The following is a 13,625-nucleotide window of genomic DNA, read 5'->3' as shown; positions in this document are numbered from 1 at the left end:
AGTCCTTGGCCCCCTGACTCCAGCAGGAGACACCCATCAGCATCCAGGGCTCCCTTCCAGCCAGCCGTCCGGCCACAGGTCTTGTCAGTTCATTAACTATTCATAACGAATTACTTCATTCACTGACCAATCATTCTTTTCCCACTGGCATTATTCATTCAGCCACATATTCTTTCAATCACATACCCATTTATTTGTACCCCCATTCGTTCATGCACTGATTCACTCACTTGATCATTTCCTTATACCCCCCCCCATTCATTCATGCGTCGATCCACTCCCTCGATTGCTCCCACATACCCCATTCATTCCTTCTGCCACCCGGTCCTTCTTCCTGCCCCGCCCACGTCAGAAGCTGCCTCCCCTCCCAGGTGTGTGGGCACACCCGAAGCCAGGCCAAGGGCACAGCCTCACCTTGTTGTCGGCACTGATGAGAAGGGGCTGTACTTTGACGCTGTCGCTGACCACAGACACGGCGGTGCTGGGGGCGATGGCGGCGGCATTGCTGGGGGCGGTGGAGATGATGGCGTAGGCCACCCCGGCACTACTCAGAGAAGAGGTGATGGCGGCGGGCTCGGCAAGGGCCTGGGGCTGGCTGCCGGGCGTTGGCACATGGCTCACGGTGTTGTTGGCAGTGGGGAGGGCTGGGCTGGGGTTCTTGATACTGACCACGGTGGCTTTCTGGAATGTTGGGGGCTGCTTGGGGGGCAGATCCCTGCCCGGGGTGACGGGGAGGCTGTCTGGAATCAGAGTCTTTGGCCTAACCTGGGGAGAGAGGGACATGTGCACGGTCAGACACACTCACAGGCGGGGCGACACCAGGCATGGTGCAGGGGCAGCCCTGAGCAGAGCCAGGACTCGGGGAGGACAAAGCATGGGCACTGACATAACCTGGCTCAGAGCCAAGGCTGCCGCACCCTAAGCGGGCACTGACTGGCCACGGGGCTCAGGAGGGGCCTCTCTGGGTCCGAGTCCCTCCAGGCTCAACTCAGATTACACGGCGCAGACCAGAGGAGGGCACTGGCGGATCAGGCGAGGATGGGTCCCAGGAGAGTCTGAGTAGGACTCCATCCACATCACATCGCAGAGCAGCAAGCTCCCTCTGACAACAGGCTCAGAGCCCGACGCCAACGCTGTGTCTGCGTGTGGAAGACCTCAGAGAGACTCTGGCCTCTGCCGGCCTCGGCTGCCAATGGTGGCCCACTCCAGGACTGCTGTTCCCAGCCTCTGAAGAGTAGTGGCAGATGGGGTGAGTGGTGGTCAAGCAGGACCGCAGCTGTGGCCTCTGGCTCACGTCCAGGGAGGGCCGCTCGGTGCTCTGCCAGCTCCTCCCCGGTGGTTTGGGTTTGTCCACACCCTGGTTTGCACCGGCCGCTACTGCTACTTAATCGGCTCTGACTGCAGGGAAGCCGGGCCCAGAACACGGGCTGGACTGTGACCACAAGCTCACCAGGGGCTCAAGGTTTGGCCCAAATGTGTGGGCCTCATGGAGAAAACATATTTGAGGGACCCCAGAGTTCATGACCTTTCAGCCTGCGCCATCAGAGATATGGGCAGACCTGAGTGGGCCTCCACCAGCCGGAGCCTCCAGGGGTCCTCCCTGCCCTCTGCCCTGTGCCCCCTCTTTCTCTGGGCTGTGGTTGGTCCCTGCCAGGCTGCCCCCCAACCCAAAGGCTGCTTTTCTGCTCCCCGTGTGGCCTCCTGTGACAGCAGCAGACAGCAGCCGGACCAGGTGTGCACTGGGCAGCTTTTGGCCTGAGCTGACCCGCCTGGAGGCCGCCAAGTTAACGGCAAGTCCAGATGTTTGCTGGGAGGGGGTCAGCAAGGTGAGAGGAAGAAGGTTGGGGGGACGGTACACAGGCCCTGATGAGCGACTGTGAAGGTAGCATGTGCCTGTGTGTGCGTGTTTGTGTGTATGGGCACATGCTGGGGTGGAGAGAGGCGTGTGGGGCCTCGGACTGTCACCAGTGAAGGGTGCGTGTGCAAGTGAGAACGCCTAGGAAAACAGCACTGACCCAGGGCACTCAGCCCAGGAGCGTAAGAGGCCAGGTGACTTGTGCAAAGTGCAGAGCTGGTCAGGGGCCCTGGGCGGAACCCAGGGCAGCTGGCCCAGCACCTGTGCTGCCTCCCGAAATGAATCATCTCGTCCAGAGTTTCTCACACTTTTTTGACCGTGACCCCATAGTGTAAAATCTTCGTTACCTTAGGACCCAGTCCAGAAATGAGTTATTCAAGAGACGAAGCTATGGTGCGTCTTGCTATTTTCTGTTCTATTCCAGTCCAGCCTAGTTTACTCCATTAAAAAATAATCCCGGTCATTACCCACTAAATTGATTTCACAATTCCTCACTGTGTGAAAAACTGGGTCTGGTCCGAACGTCTCTGAAGGACGGGCAGAGGAGACGGGAGAGGGAAGGGACTCCTAGAGCGTGGGGGTCCTGCCCAGCCCAGTGCTGAGGGTCTGGGCTCCCAGACCGCCAGGACACACGGACACACACAGCCTGGGGCCCACCCATGGGCGGCTTACCTGAGGTAGCACTGCCGCTCCTTGCCCGGCCAACCTCTGCAAGGAGCTGACCTGAGGACCCGTGACAGGCACTGCAGTGATGGTTCCCAAAGCCTGGAAGACAGGGGAGGGCAGTGCTGAGACGGGACCCAGGCCGGGACGCAGTCGGCCACCAGCCTGGCCGAGCAGGGGCAGGCAGCTGGGGCAGCTAACAGTGCTCTGCACTTTTAATTCTTAGCTCTTACTCACAAAAGTAACACATACTCACACAAGAAATTTGGGAAACTAGAGAAAGAAAAAGAATGCACATTAGCTTCCTTTTTTTACAGTGAAAATTTTATGTCGCTATACGTAGAATTCTGTCACCCGTTTTTCTACTTTCACTTCAGGTTGCATGTAGGATTTCCCGATGTCGCTGTATCTTCCTACGTCACTCCCATAGCTGCTGAGTCTTTCATTCAGCAGACGTACTGGCGTTTCCACCAATGGGGGAAAAAGACGGGAGCTTTGCTTTGACCTTGTTCTCAACAGTCAGTCACCACGAAACAACCCGCCAGGCCTGTGGGACGTCCGCAGAACAAACAGCTGACTCCATGAAGTACAACACTGCCTGACTCCAACCCAACCCGACACCGGCATGTCCACCGCTGCCCAGGACACAGACGCCCCACTATGCTTTAAGGAGCATCTTAGGAGGAGCATGGAAGACGGGGTGACTCCCCGGGTCAGAGCCCAGAGTATTTGGGGAGGAATTTGCTATGAATGAGCTGCCGCGTGGGGTCCCCTGGCCTCTCGCCTTAGGGTCGAATGGTGGGGTTCCTCCTGGAACACCGAGGTCGCCTCCCAGCCACTGTCCCTTCTCCGTCTGTGCTAAATGGGTTTCTGGACACCCTCCGATCTCCATCTTTTAGCTTCTCTTGTCTCAAAGGCCCACGCCCGACTGTGTTCTTCTTCTGCGTCCTTATAAGCCTCTAATTAACAAGCTGAGAAGACACTTTATCTGGCAGGGGCTGACCTCTCTGCTCCGTGTTGGAATTTATCGATAGCAGCAGAAAACATCTCAGGCTATTTCATGAGCTCCGGATAGTTTATGGCTGCACTTTTGTCAAGATAAATGAGCTCCTTATGACTACATTTACAGCTCTAAGCATTTTTACAGGGGGGAAAAAGGGCCATAAAAGTCAAAGATAACTTCACATTTTTCCTGCATCGGTGGAATCCCTGGGGTGGCCTCGGAGACCTCAGACACGGCGAGGCAGGTGGGAGGCGCTAAGGGGACAGGTGTCGGGGCTGACTGTACCTGTGGTGGGGACAGCGGGGCTTGGGGTGGGCTCAGATTCTGGCTGACACCCGCTGCGTGTGGCGCCAGCCTCCTCATCTGTCACAGACAGAGTTCCCGCTTCTCGGGGCAGGACGAGGCGGGATCTCAGCTTCGGCCCATCCAGGTGCCAATCCTGGAGTGGCCCCTTGCTTGTGGGGCAGGTCTGGGGAGTCCCATGTGCTCTGCAGCGCCCACTTCCCATCTCTAAGATGGAACGTACGGACTTGTCTCTCCCCAAAATCAAAGTGCTCTGGTGCCGAGGTGCTCAAAGTGCTCCGGGAGGGGGGTAGCAAGGAAACCGGCGACACCGTGTGTCCGGCTTCTTCCCGTCAGAGGACAGATGCCCTCCTCTGATCCCTTCGCTCCATCGTTCATCCAGCAAACATCTCACAGCAGCCCGAGTGGCCGGCTGGCTCTCGTCTTGGCCCAGGAATGGGGTGGTGAGCAGGACGGGCAGCGCCCAGCATCAAAACGGCTGCTCCCAGCCCAGCCCCTGACCCAGTGGAACAGAACTGGCCTTTTACTCTCTGCTCTCTTGCTAGACGGTGGCTCCTGGAGGGCAGGGCCCGGTCTGAGGCCCCTGTGTCCTGGAGTCCAGCCCAGATCCTGGTCGGAGCAGGAGGCCAGTGAAATATCTGATGGACGCCATCAGACAAGGAGGGCCAGGGTCTAACTTGGGGACCCTGCTCAGCAGAAGCTCAGGAATGAGAGGGGCAGGGGTGAGGGCTCCCCCTGCTTACCTGCACACAAGGTCACCCAGAGCCACTCCACACAGTAGGAGTGTATCCCACTGCCCCACAGGCTGCCAGGCCAGGGCCAGCTCCACCGCTGCCCACTCCCCACACACGTGTCAACCTGCCCCCTGACCTCCTGCCTTGGTTGCAGCTCCTGTGCTGAGCGACCCAGACTCCCAGAGCCACCTTCCCAGTGGTTCTCTTGGCATGGGTGTAAACAAACCTGAGGGGTTTTGAAGTGGCCTCGTCCTGCCCATGTAAATGTGCTCCTGATGCGGACAGAAAGCCAGCCTTCAGGACGGCTGGCCTCTAGGACAGGACACCCCCACGCGGCATTCTGAGCCAGAGTCCACTCTGCCTTGTTCCAGTCCGTTCTGACCCTGACGGTCAGCCCCTAAAGCCCTCCAAGGGCGACAGCAGCAGTCACACCTTCTACCGCATCTCAGGCACCGTCCACCGGCAGGTTTAGCACCACGCCTGCCGGGGCGGGAGCTCGGCCTGGCTTTGCTGAGTCTCTGCGGAGCCCATGGGAAAGGCAGTGGAAATTGAGTTTTGTTAAATGAAGCCATGGGGTGCGGTCACACTTACTGAACACTCTGCCGAGGGACACCAAGGCCCGGGGTAGCAGGTCCTGCCCGCTGCCCAGTGGGCAGCCCACGGCAGAGCCTGGCTCTCACCAGACCCCTGAGCCCGGGGCCACCAGCTGGGAAGGCCAGACATCTGGGTGGGGGGAGGCGTGACCCTGGGGCTCCCATGCCTTCAATCCCCAATGTCCCTGCAGATTTGGCATCACTCCCTGCCCAGGTGCCCACACACATCCTTGTGGTTCAAGGTGAGTCCTGGGCTGAGACTGAGCCAGAGGAGAGGATTCAGGACTTGGAGCTCAGGGAGGAGGAGGGGGTGCGGGCTGTGCAGGGGGAGAGGAGGCCGGGTCACCGACTCTTAAGGGGCTGACACCATCACACAACAGCGGTCCCGTGGAATGAGGCTACACCACAGGGAGGCAAGCATTTTTAAGGGCACGCGAGTCGCTCTCCTCACTTGACCTCGGGGGCGGGGCCCCACCTGCACGATGCACAATGAGGCAGGAGTTACCTGGGAGCCTGACTGTGGGAGGACAGGACCCCGTTCCTGAGTGCCCTGTATCCACGCACATTCCCTGTGACCTTGATTAAACTTGTCTGGGAGGTTGGTGTCCAGAGGGGGACACTGGACAGGGGTCTGGTCAAGGCAGCTGTGGCATGGACCGCTCACTGTGGGGTCCTTAGTGCTGGGCTCAGGTCTAAGGACAGCAGGGAAGGGAGCCCTCCACTGGCTGGGAAAGGGTTTGCTGAGCTGACCAGAGTGGGGGCTCCTGCGTCCCGCACCCTGCGAGGCTCCCGCCTCCAACCTGGATGAGGAAAGTGGGGCAGCAACCCAAGGCCTCCAAGGACGCAGGACACCCGAGGGGCAGGCGGCCTTGTCCCCCCACGCTCGGCCCTGCATGAGCCGGGCGGCTGTGCGACTGCGTCTTTGTAGAATCACTGCAGTGTGGGGCAGACAACAACCACACTCCAGCCTCACTCAGGGCCCATAAATATTAATGTAACGTAAGCACCACTTTTACTGTCGTGTGAAGCCCGTTTATTATTCACAGATGAAACCCGCCTGCCGCCTTTGCCACTGTGGGAACGACAGAGCTCCGCGTGCTGCGGGCGTGCTCCTGCAGGCCCGGCCGTGACGCCCAGCTCAGTGCCCCGCGTCGGCTCCCACTAACCCCATGCACGTCCACAAGGACTATCAGGGGCGCTTTGGGGGGCACAGGAAACCCCAGGGAAACGCACACCAGCCTTGCTGCCCCGTCCCCTGGGAGGAGCAGGGGCTCCTCCCCGCTCACGTCTGTGTCTACAGCTGTGGCACGGCACGTCCCTAGGGCCCATCCCTGGCGAGGCTGCAGCACGCCAAACATCCCTGTCCTGACCTCTAAAGCAGCGGGAGCAAGAACCACCCTCCCTGTTCCAAGGACGGGGTGTGGGGGGGTGCCTGGCGCAGGGGCCCTGTGAGTCAGCCCAATGGCTGGCTTCTCTACTCCCAAATGCACACCAAGGACTGAATGTGGTGACAATCGGACAGGGGGGCCGGGGGCGCCTTCTCTCCTCTTCCGACAGGATGGACTGCAGGCCGGCCGTCTCCCTGCAGGAGCAGGATGCCCGACTGACCCCCGGAGGTGCAGAGGTCTGTTTAGAACCTCCCTCCCAGGATGGGCTGTGGGTCTTGCTCATGGCACCCACACCAGGCCCTGCCATGGGCATCCTGCTCTCTCCCAGGGTCTCGGGGACGGTCCCCAGTCATGGCAGTTCCTGGGAGAAGGGAACACACCCAGGGGTCTCTCAGGAGACCCGAATGCTGGGTCTTTAAAACAAGAGTCCTCTTCCAAAATCGGCTTCTTCAAGCCCCACAAGGGGAATCATTCTCTGAAGCTCTGGCCCCGGGGAGGCTGCACACGGCCCCGCTCAAAGCAAACCCACTTACGAGTGCACTGAGGGGAAAACGGTAGGAGGTGGTCGCTGCCCGGCTGCTGGGCACAGGTGCTCCAGCCCAGCTGGGTCCCAGTGACCCTGGCCAAGCAGGCCAGCCGAGGCGGGCTGCCCAGGGTCACTTAACCAACGCAGAAGTCTTTGCGGGGGAGGCCGTTCTTAGTCGGAAAGCCCCCGAAGACACAGTGGCTACCCTGCGCTGACATTTCAAACACCCTTTCAGCAGGCCCCAGTGTGGCAAAGTGGTTTAATTAACTTGAAAGGGTGTAATTTTACGCTATTTAGTAGGAAACACACACTCTAAATGGCATCGTGCTCTAAGGATTCGGGTCTGTGACCATGGGGCTGTGCAAAAAACGCCACAAATGTCTGACAACCACAGGTGTGGGGCAGGGGCGGGGGGCGTGCTGCAAACGTCCCCACAGACGGCAGCCTCGGAGTTCTGTGGTGGAACTGTCCATGAGACCAGCTAAAACGGCCACGTCACATCAACTCAACTGAGAAACAAATACTGTATGTCTGAGAGAGAACTGGCCTGGGGGAGGTAGGGGGCCAGTCAGGACCCCTGTGGAATCCCCCATCCAGGCCACTGGCAGGGGGGCTCCAGTTTCCCGAGGGGGAGGTACCACCCACCTCGCTGCTGGCCCTGCCCCCAAGGCATGTCCAAAGTCATGTGGGTGTTCTGGGTGGTAGCCCCTGGCTAGGCAGGAGAGCCGGCTGCCCCACCCCCACTGAAGGGGTCATCTCTTCAAACCCAGGCCCTTTGGGAGGAGGCCAGGCAGCCTCTAGTCTTGGAGAAGGATGGGTGAAGCGACCCAGGGGCTGGGCTGGAACCTCACAGGCCACTGGGAAGACCCTGGGGCTGGTTTCCATCCCTCTAATCTGTCCCCTGGAACATGCAGCTGGTACTGGAAGGGTGTGGGCTTGTCCCCAGGGCTGCCGGGAGAGGAGAGGGGCTGCCTCCCTGGGGCCTGGGGCAAGGGAAAGCATGGAATGGTTGGTTCATGCCCTTCCCTATTCCCTGGTCCCCACAGATTGCCTGCCCCCCCACCTCATGCTCCCCGCTATCCGAGATTGGGGAGCGTGTGTCTGCTCCTCGGCAGGGGCCCCGGAGCCACGGCCTGGGCCCTGGGGTCCCAAGGCCACTACCCCCAGGCACACGTCTTCACAGCAAAGCAGTGATTATAAAATGCAGTCGATGGGAGTGGTTCTGACGGCCTCTGCCCCCACAGACCTCTGGACCTCCGCAAAATAAACAGTCATTTAGGAAATCTAATTTCCACGTGTGAGCGGCTGACACGCACTCCCACTGGCCGTGTCCTCGTCACCCTGCCTCCTCTGACGGCCCGGAATCTAATTTAGGGGCACACATGAGCACGGCGCCCCGGGAAGCCCCCTAACAGTCCATGACGCACTCCTCACTCGGGAGAGGCGGTGACGGGGAGGGCAGCCCTTCTCCCCAGCGTCCTGGCTCTCCAAAGGGGACCCCCCAGTGTAAAACTGAGGTGCAATTTACTTGCAGTGAACGGCGCGGGGCTGAGTGTCCAGCTCAATGGACTGTGACAAACGTCTCCCCCCAGACCAAGAGGGAGAACATCCCAGCAATTTGGGGGCTCCTGGCGCCCCCAGAGGAGGGCCTGCAGCCCACGCAAGGTTTGGCTCCTGGTTTGATTACCTGAGCAGGCAGGAAAACAGGACTAGATCCCCACTATTTTCTGAACCCGTTGGCACCAATCAAAACTCCCCAGCTGTTGACTGCACGACCACCCCGTGCCAGGCCGTGTGGACAGATGGAAGCAAGGCAAGGTCCCCATCCAGTCTGTGCTGGGCTGCGCTGTGAACCCGTGACAGCACTCAGCCAGTGGGGACGGAGTGGACGGGAGGGTCCCGCTGACAAGGAAGGGGAGGGTGTTTGATGTTGACAGAGCCTGTGTGTCCGTGGGATTTCCACAGTTCTGTGAGATGAGTTCAGGACCCCCACATGCAGCTCAGGACAACGAGGGAGGGGAAGTGACCTGGCCCTCCAGCTTTAGTGGACAGTCCTCCCAAGACCCAACCCTACCCCTCCCAACCTCGTCCTGTAGTAGGACACGGGGACTCGGGGAGGAAAGGAGGACACACAGAGAGGAGCTCCTGTTCCCTGCGGGGTTAGCACGGCCATCTCAGACTTGCAGGGGGGCTGGGACAGAACAGGGTAACATGTCCCAGCCACCACAGTGCCCGGCACACAGGAGGCATTTAATAAACATACCTCCCTCTCAGAGACGCGTCCCTGCACCGGCCTGTCCCCTGAAGGGCAGAGGGAATCGTGACACTTGGTGGCAGCACTTTAGGGACTGGGAGATGATGGCTGGGGGATCACAGATGTCACTCTTCTGTGCACGTGCCCCGTGCGGCAGGAACCACACCAAGCTCAGGAGGGGAGGGGCCGCAGAGCCAGGTGTCCCTCGGGCGAAATGGAAACAGTCTTCATGCTGCCTTCACATCGGTCACTCTGGACCAGTGTCCTCATCTCCTGACTCAGTTTCCTGACGTTTGTGACGGGGCCACCAGTGCCCAGGGGAGATGGTTAGGCAGGTCACTGGAAGAGAGCTGAACCTGACACTGAGGTGACCCAGGGCGAAGGCAGGGAGCATGGCGGGGCCACAGGAGTGGTGACAGCCTGGCCACGAGCACACTGCACGTCAGGTGCTCTGGTGGCCCCCACCGCTGCACCTCAAAGCCAGCACTGTGCGAGCAAGCTCATTCTGCAGGAGAGAAAGCCCCTGTCTCAGCCTCGCTTTCTACAACAGGACGCCAGGCCCACTTTATGCTGAGTGGGCTCTGCTCGTGCACCTCAGGGAAGTGTCCCGGCCTCGCTCAGACCCACCTGAGCACAGGTGAGAAGACATGAGCGAGGCTGGCTGCAGCAGGTGCTGTGCGGACGTACGCTGACTGCCACCCAGAACCCACCTACGCCTCCCCATGTCCCCAGGACGGTCCGTCCTCTTGAGGGAGGTGGGGGGAGGGCAGGTTGTCATGTGGCCACAGGCATAGGTCACATGGTGGGAGACACAAGCACTTGGTCCCCAGCCACCGCGAGGGCCACCGCTCTCCCTGGCCTGTGATGCTCGTGTTCTCACTGCGCACCCCCCCCCTCGGCGCACACACACACGCCACAGATGAGGGAACCAGGCCTCAGCCGGGTGGAGGGGCTTGTCAGAGGCAGAGTCTGAATCCGAACTCCGTTCTCCACAGCCCCAAAGCCGCCTCTGCGTTCTCGTTCCAACAGCCACCTGCTGCGGGCGAGGGCTCGTACCCTGGCCCGAGACTCGCTGTAAGTGTAGGATGCATGTGGGATTTCAGAGACTCGTATGAAAAAAGGGTAAACTACCCCATTCAGAGTTTACAAACTTAGTTTCCTGTTGAAAGGATAACATTTAGGATACTCTGGGCTACGAGGCTACTGGAAGATTTAAAATTACATTCCGTTTCCACTGGACGAGCGGTGCTCCAGGAACGATCCCAGTGAAAGACAAAAGCCGTGAACTTCCACTCCTGGTCAGGACGCAGCTGCGTGCAGACCTTTTCCTCCCGGGCAACAAGGAGATACACCCAGACAGAATAAAAATCAGACTTTTCTAGGGACTGGAGAAAAGTGGTGGCTACGAGAAAACCGGGAAGGACCAAGTGCCAGGGAGGAAGGAGGCTTGACAGCTGAGCAGAGAGGGGACACCCAGCGAGCTCAGGTGCAGAGGGCGTGAGGGGGCCGGGCTCTGCCAGGACCCAGGAGCAGCGGCTCAGGCTCACTACAAACTGCCGGAGGGGACGGGTGGGGGCGGTGCGACACTTTGGAGTAGAGTTTGGTCGTTTCTCAGGAACATACACCTGAGCCCTCGCCCTTCCCCTGCAATTTCACTCCCAGGTATTGACACAAGAGAAATGAAAACGCGTCTTCAAAACGACGTGCGCACCAGTGTTCAGAGCAGCATTAAGCAGCATTGCCAGCAAGTGGAAACACCCCAAATGTCCGTCAACTGGAGACAAACGCGCTGAGGTGCGTCCATGCCAGGTGTGCCCCTCCGCCGGGCGCCCCTGTGAGCCAGCAGCAGGGAGGATCCTCGAAAGCCCGATGTGAAACAGAGCGACACTGAAAGGCCAATGGCTGAACAGGTCCATGGACAGGAAGGACAGACAGTGCAGGAGCAGGCAGACCTCCCTGAGGTGAGGGAGCGGGGGAGGGGCAGCCTGGGGGAGGGGCAGCCTGGGGGAGGGGCTGCCTGGGGAGGGGCTGCCTGGGGAGGGGCTGCCTGGGGGAGGGGCAGCCTGGGGGAGGGGCTGCCTGGGGAGGGGCAGCCTGGGGGAGGGGCTGCCTGGGGAGGGGCTGCCTGGGGGAGGGGCTGCCTGGGGAGGGGCAGCCTGGGGGAGGGGCTGCCTGGGGAGGGGCAGCCTGGGGGAGGGGCTGCCTGGGGGAGGGGCAGCCTGGGGGAGGGGCTGCCTGGGGGAGGGGCAGCCTGGGGGAGGGGCAGCCTGGGGAGAGGCTGCCTGGGGGAGGGGCAGCCTGGGGGAGGGGCTGCCTGGGAAGGGGCTGCCTGGGGGAGGGGCAGCCTGGGGGAGGGGCTGCCTGGGGGAGGGGCAGCCTGGGGGAGGGGCAGCCTGGGGGAGGGGCAGCCTGGGGGAGGGGCTGCCTGGGGAGGGGCAGCCTGGGGGAGGGGCTGCCTGGGGGAGGGGCAGCCTGGGGGAGGGGCTGCCTGGGGAGGGGCAGCCTGGGGGAGGGGCTGCCTGGGGAGGGGCTGCCTGGGGGAGGGGCAGCCTGGGGGAGGGGCTGCCTGGGGGAGGGGCTGCCTGGGGAGGGGCTGCCTGGGGGAGGGGCAGCCTGGGGGAGGGGCTGCCTGGGGGAGGGGCTGCCTGGGGGAGGGGCTGCCTGGGGAGGGGCCCACGGCCACCAGGGGAGGGAAAGGTTCTGTATCTCGGGTGGGGTGTAAGTCACTTTGGCATATACAACTGTCAAAATGCATCAAACAGTACAATTAAGATCCGTGAATTTCAATGTATGTAAATTATACCTCAAAGAAAAAAATTATATATTAAGAGAAAGGCAAGAGCCTCAGCTCCAGCCTCATGGAGAGAAACGAAAAGGGGGGCAGTGGGAGGGGTGCCTGCGGTGTGCAGACCGCACCCACGGGGGAGGGGGCGACGCTGATACCCCTGCCCACCCCCAGCCCTTCGGCAGCGACACAACTACTCGGCTAACCTGCTGCCCCTGGAGTGGATACTCCCAGTTATGTCCATCAGGGTGCCACCTCCAGGAGGCCACCTCGCAGAGCGGGCTCCCATCACCTGCAGCCTCCTGCCTCTTCCTAGGACGTCCCAGGAGAAAACAGAGCTCTGACAGGACTGGGTGCAGAACTCAGTGGGAACCCACGGGGAGGTGACAGGACACTCTAGGGCAGGATTGCCACAGATTACGATGGCAAGGGACACCCAGGAGAAGACAGGGCCACAGGGGCCGCGGCTGGGACGTGGCCGGGGCCGGGAGGACCGTGGGGACAGGGTCCAAGCATTCCAGAGGTCACCCCGGGGAGAGAGGGTGTGATGGTGCAGGTGACAGGGCATCTGGGGGGAGGTGTGAGCAGGGCAGTGAAGGGACAGCTGGGATTTGTGAGACGGACCAGAGGCTGCACAAATGGAGGCCGGGAGTCCAAGGAGGAGGTGACAGGGGTTTGGGGGTTGGGGGGACACAGGTGACATGAGTGAGAAGGCATGGAGACCTGTGCAGCTCCGGGGGGTTTAAGAAGGAGGGTGACACGAGTCATTAACAAACCCAGAGCGAGCCCAGAGTTGGGTGATGGAGAGACAAAGACATGAAAAGACAAGTCACCCTCTTCAAGAAAGGCACAGCAGGGGCTGAGGGGTGGGGTGCAGGCAAGCCACTGTCACTCTGAGCCTCAACTTCCCCACCTGTAAAAGCGAACAGTCAAGGGAAGATGCAGAGGTCCTTAAAACACGGCCAGCCTTGGCCGGCGCCGGGCGTTTAGATCACTAAGAAATTATTCACAGCCCTTCTTGGCAAGAGGACCCCGTCCCGCAGCCAGCCTCCAGCAGGCCTGCTGCAAGCCTCTGGCCACGCTCCAAAACGAAGCCCAGCTCTTCAACTCCGTGGCGAGCCTGCACCCAGCGCAGCCGGCACAGCTCTAAGGACCAGCACCCACGTTTCCAATCTTCCTCCTCCTCCCTGCTACGAGCACTGCAGAGGTGTGTCCGCCTGCATCCTCGTGTTCATAAGTCGGAATCGTGAGGCCACATTGAGCAGCAGGGCCCAAAAGGATGGAGGGACATTTTAATTTCAGATTTTGGGGTCTCAAGTTAGGAGGGACAACCGGAGGGAGACGCAGGCAGAAGCGCTGTGGGGTGCAAGGCAGCCAGGAGGCCACCCGGGTCAGTGGGGCTGCCTGAGGACAGCGTGGACGGGCGGGGAGGTGGGGCCCCGGCTCTCCCGTGGGGGGTCCCTCTGTTCAAGCTGAACAGAAGCACAGGCTCCTCACACCCCCCTTGCGTGGGCTCGTCCC

At 60.7% G+C, this 13,625-nt stretch overlaps 1 protein-coding gene across 1 annotated transcript in view; it reads right to left on the bottom strand.

Moving 5' to 3' along the window:
- PHF21B (PHD finger protein 21B) overlaps positions 1–13,625 on the bottom strand; it is an 84,183-nt gene that overhangs the window by 23,026 nt on the left and 47,532 nt on the right. The window contains exons 3-4 of the mRNA XM_081059030.1: positions 2,528–2,620; positions 415–765 (exon numbers count right to left, since the gene is read on the bottom strand). Coding sequence (XP_080915156.1) covers positions 415–765; positions 2,528–2,620 — 444 coding nt within the window. The remainder of the gene's footprint in view (positions 1–414; positions 766–2,527; positions 2,621–13,625) is intronic.

The sequence above is a fragment of the Rhinolophus hipposideros genome (assembly GCF_964194185.1).
Source record: "Rhinolophus hipposideros genome assembly, chromosome: 9".
Lineage (NCBI taxonomy): Eukaryota > Metazoa > Chordata > Mammalia > Chiroptera > Rhinolophidae > Rhinolophus > Rhinolophus hipposideros.
Note: the sequence above shows the minus strand (reverse complement) of the source record. Positions and strands in the feature narration are given on the sequence as shown.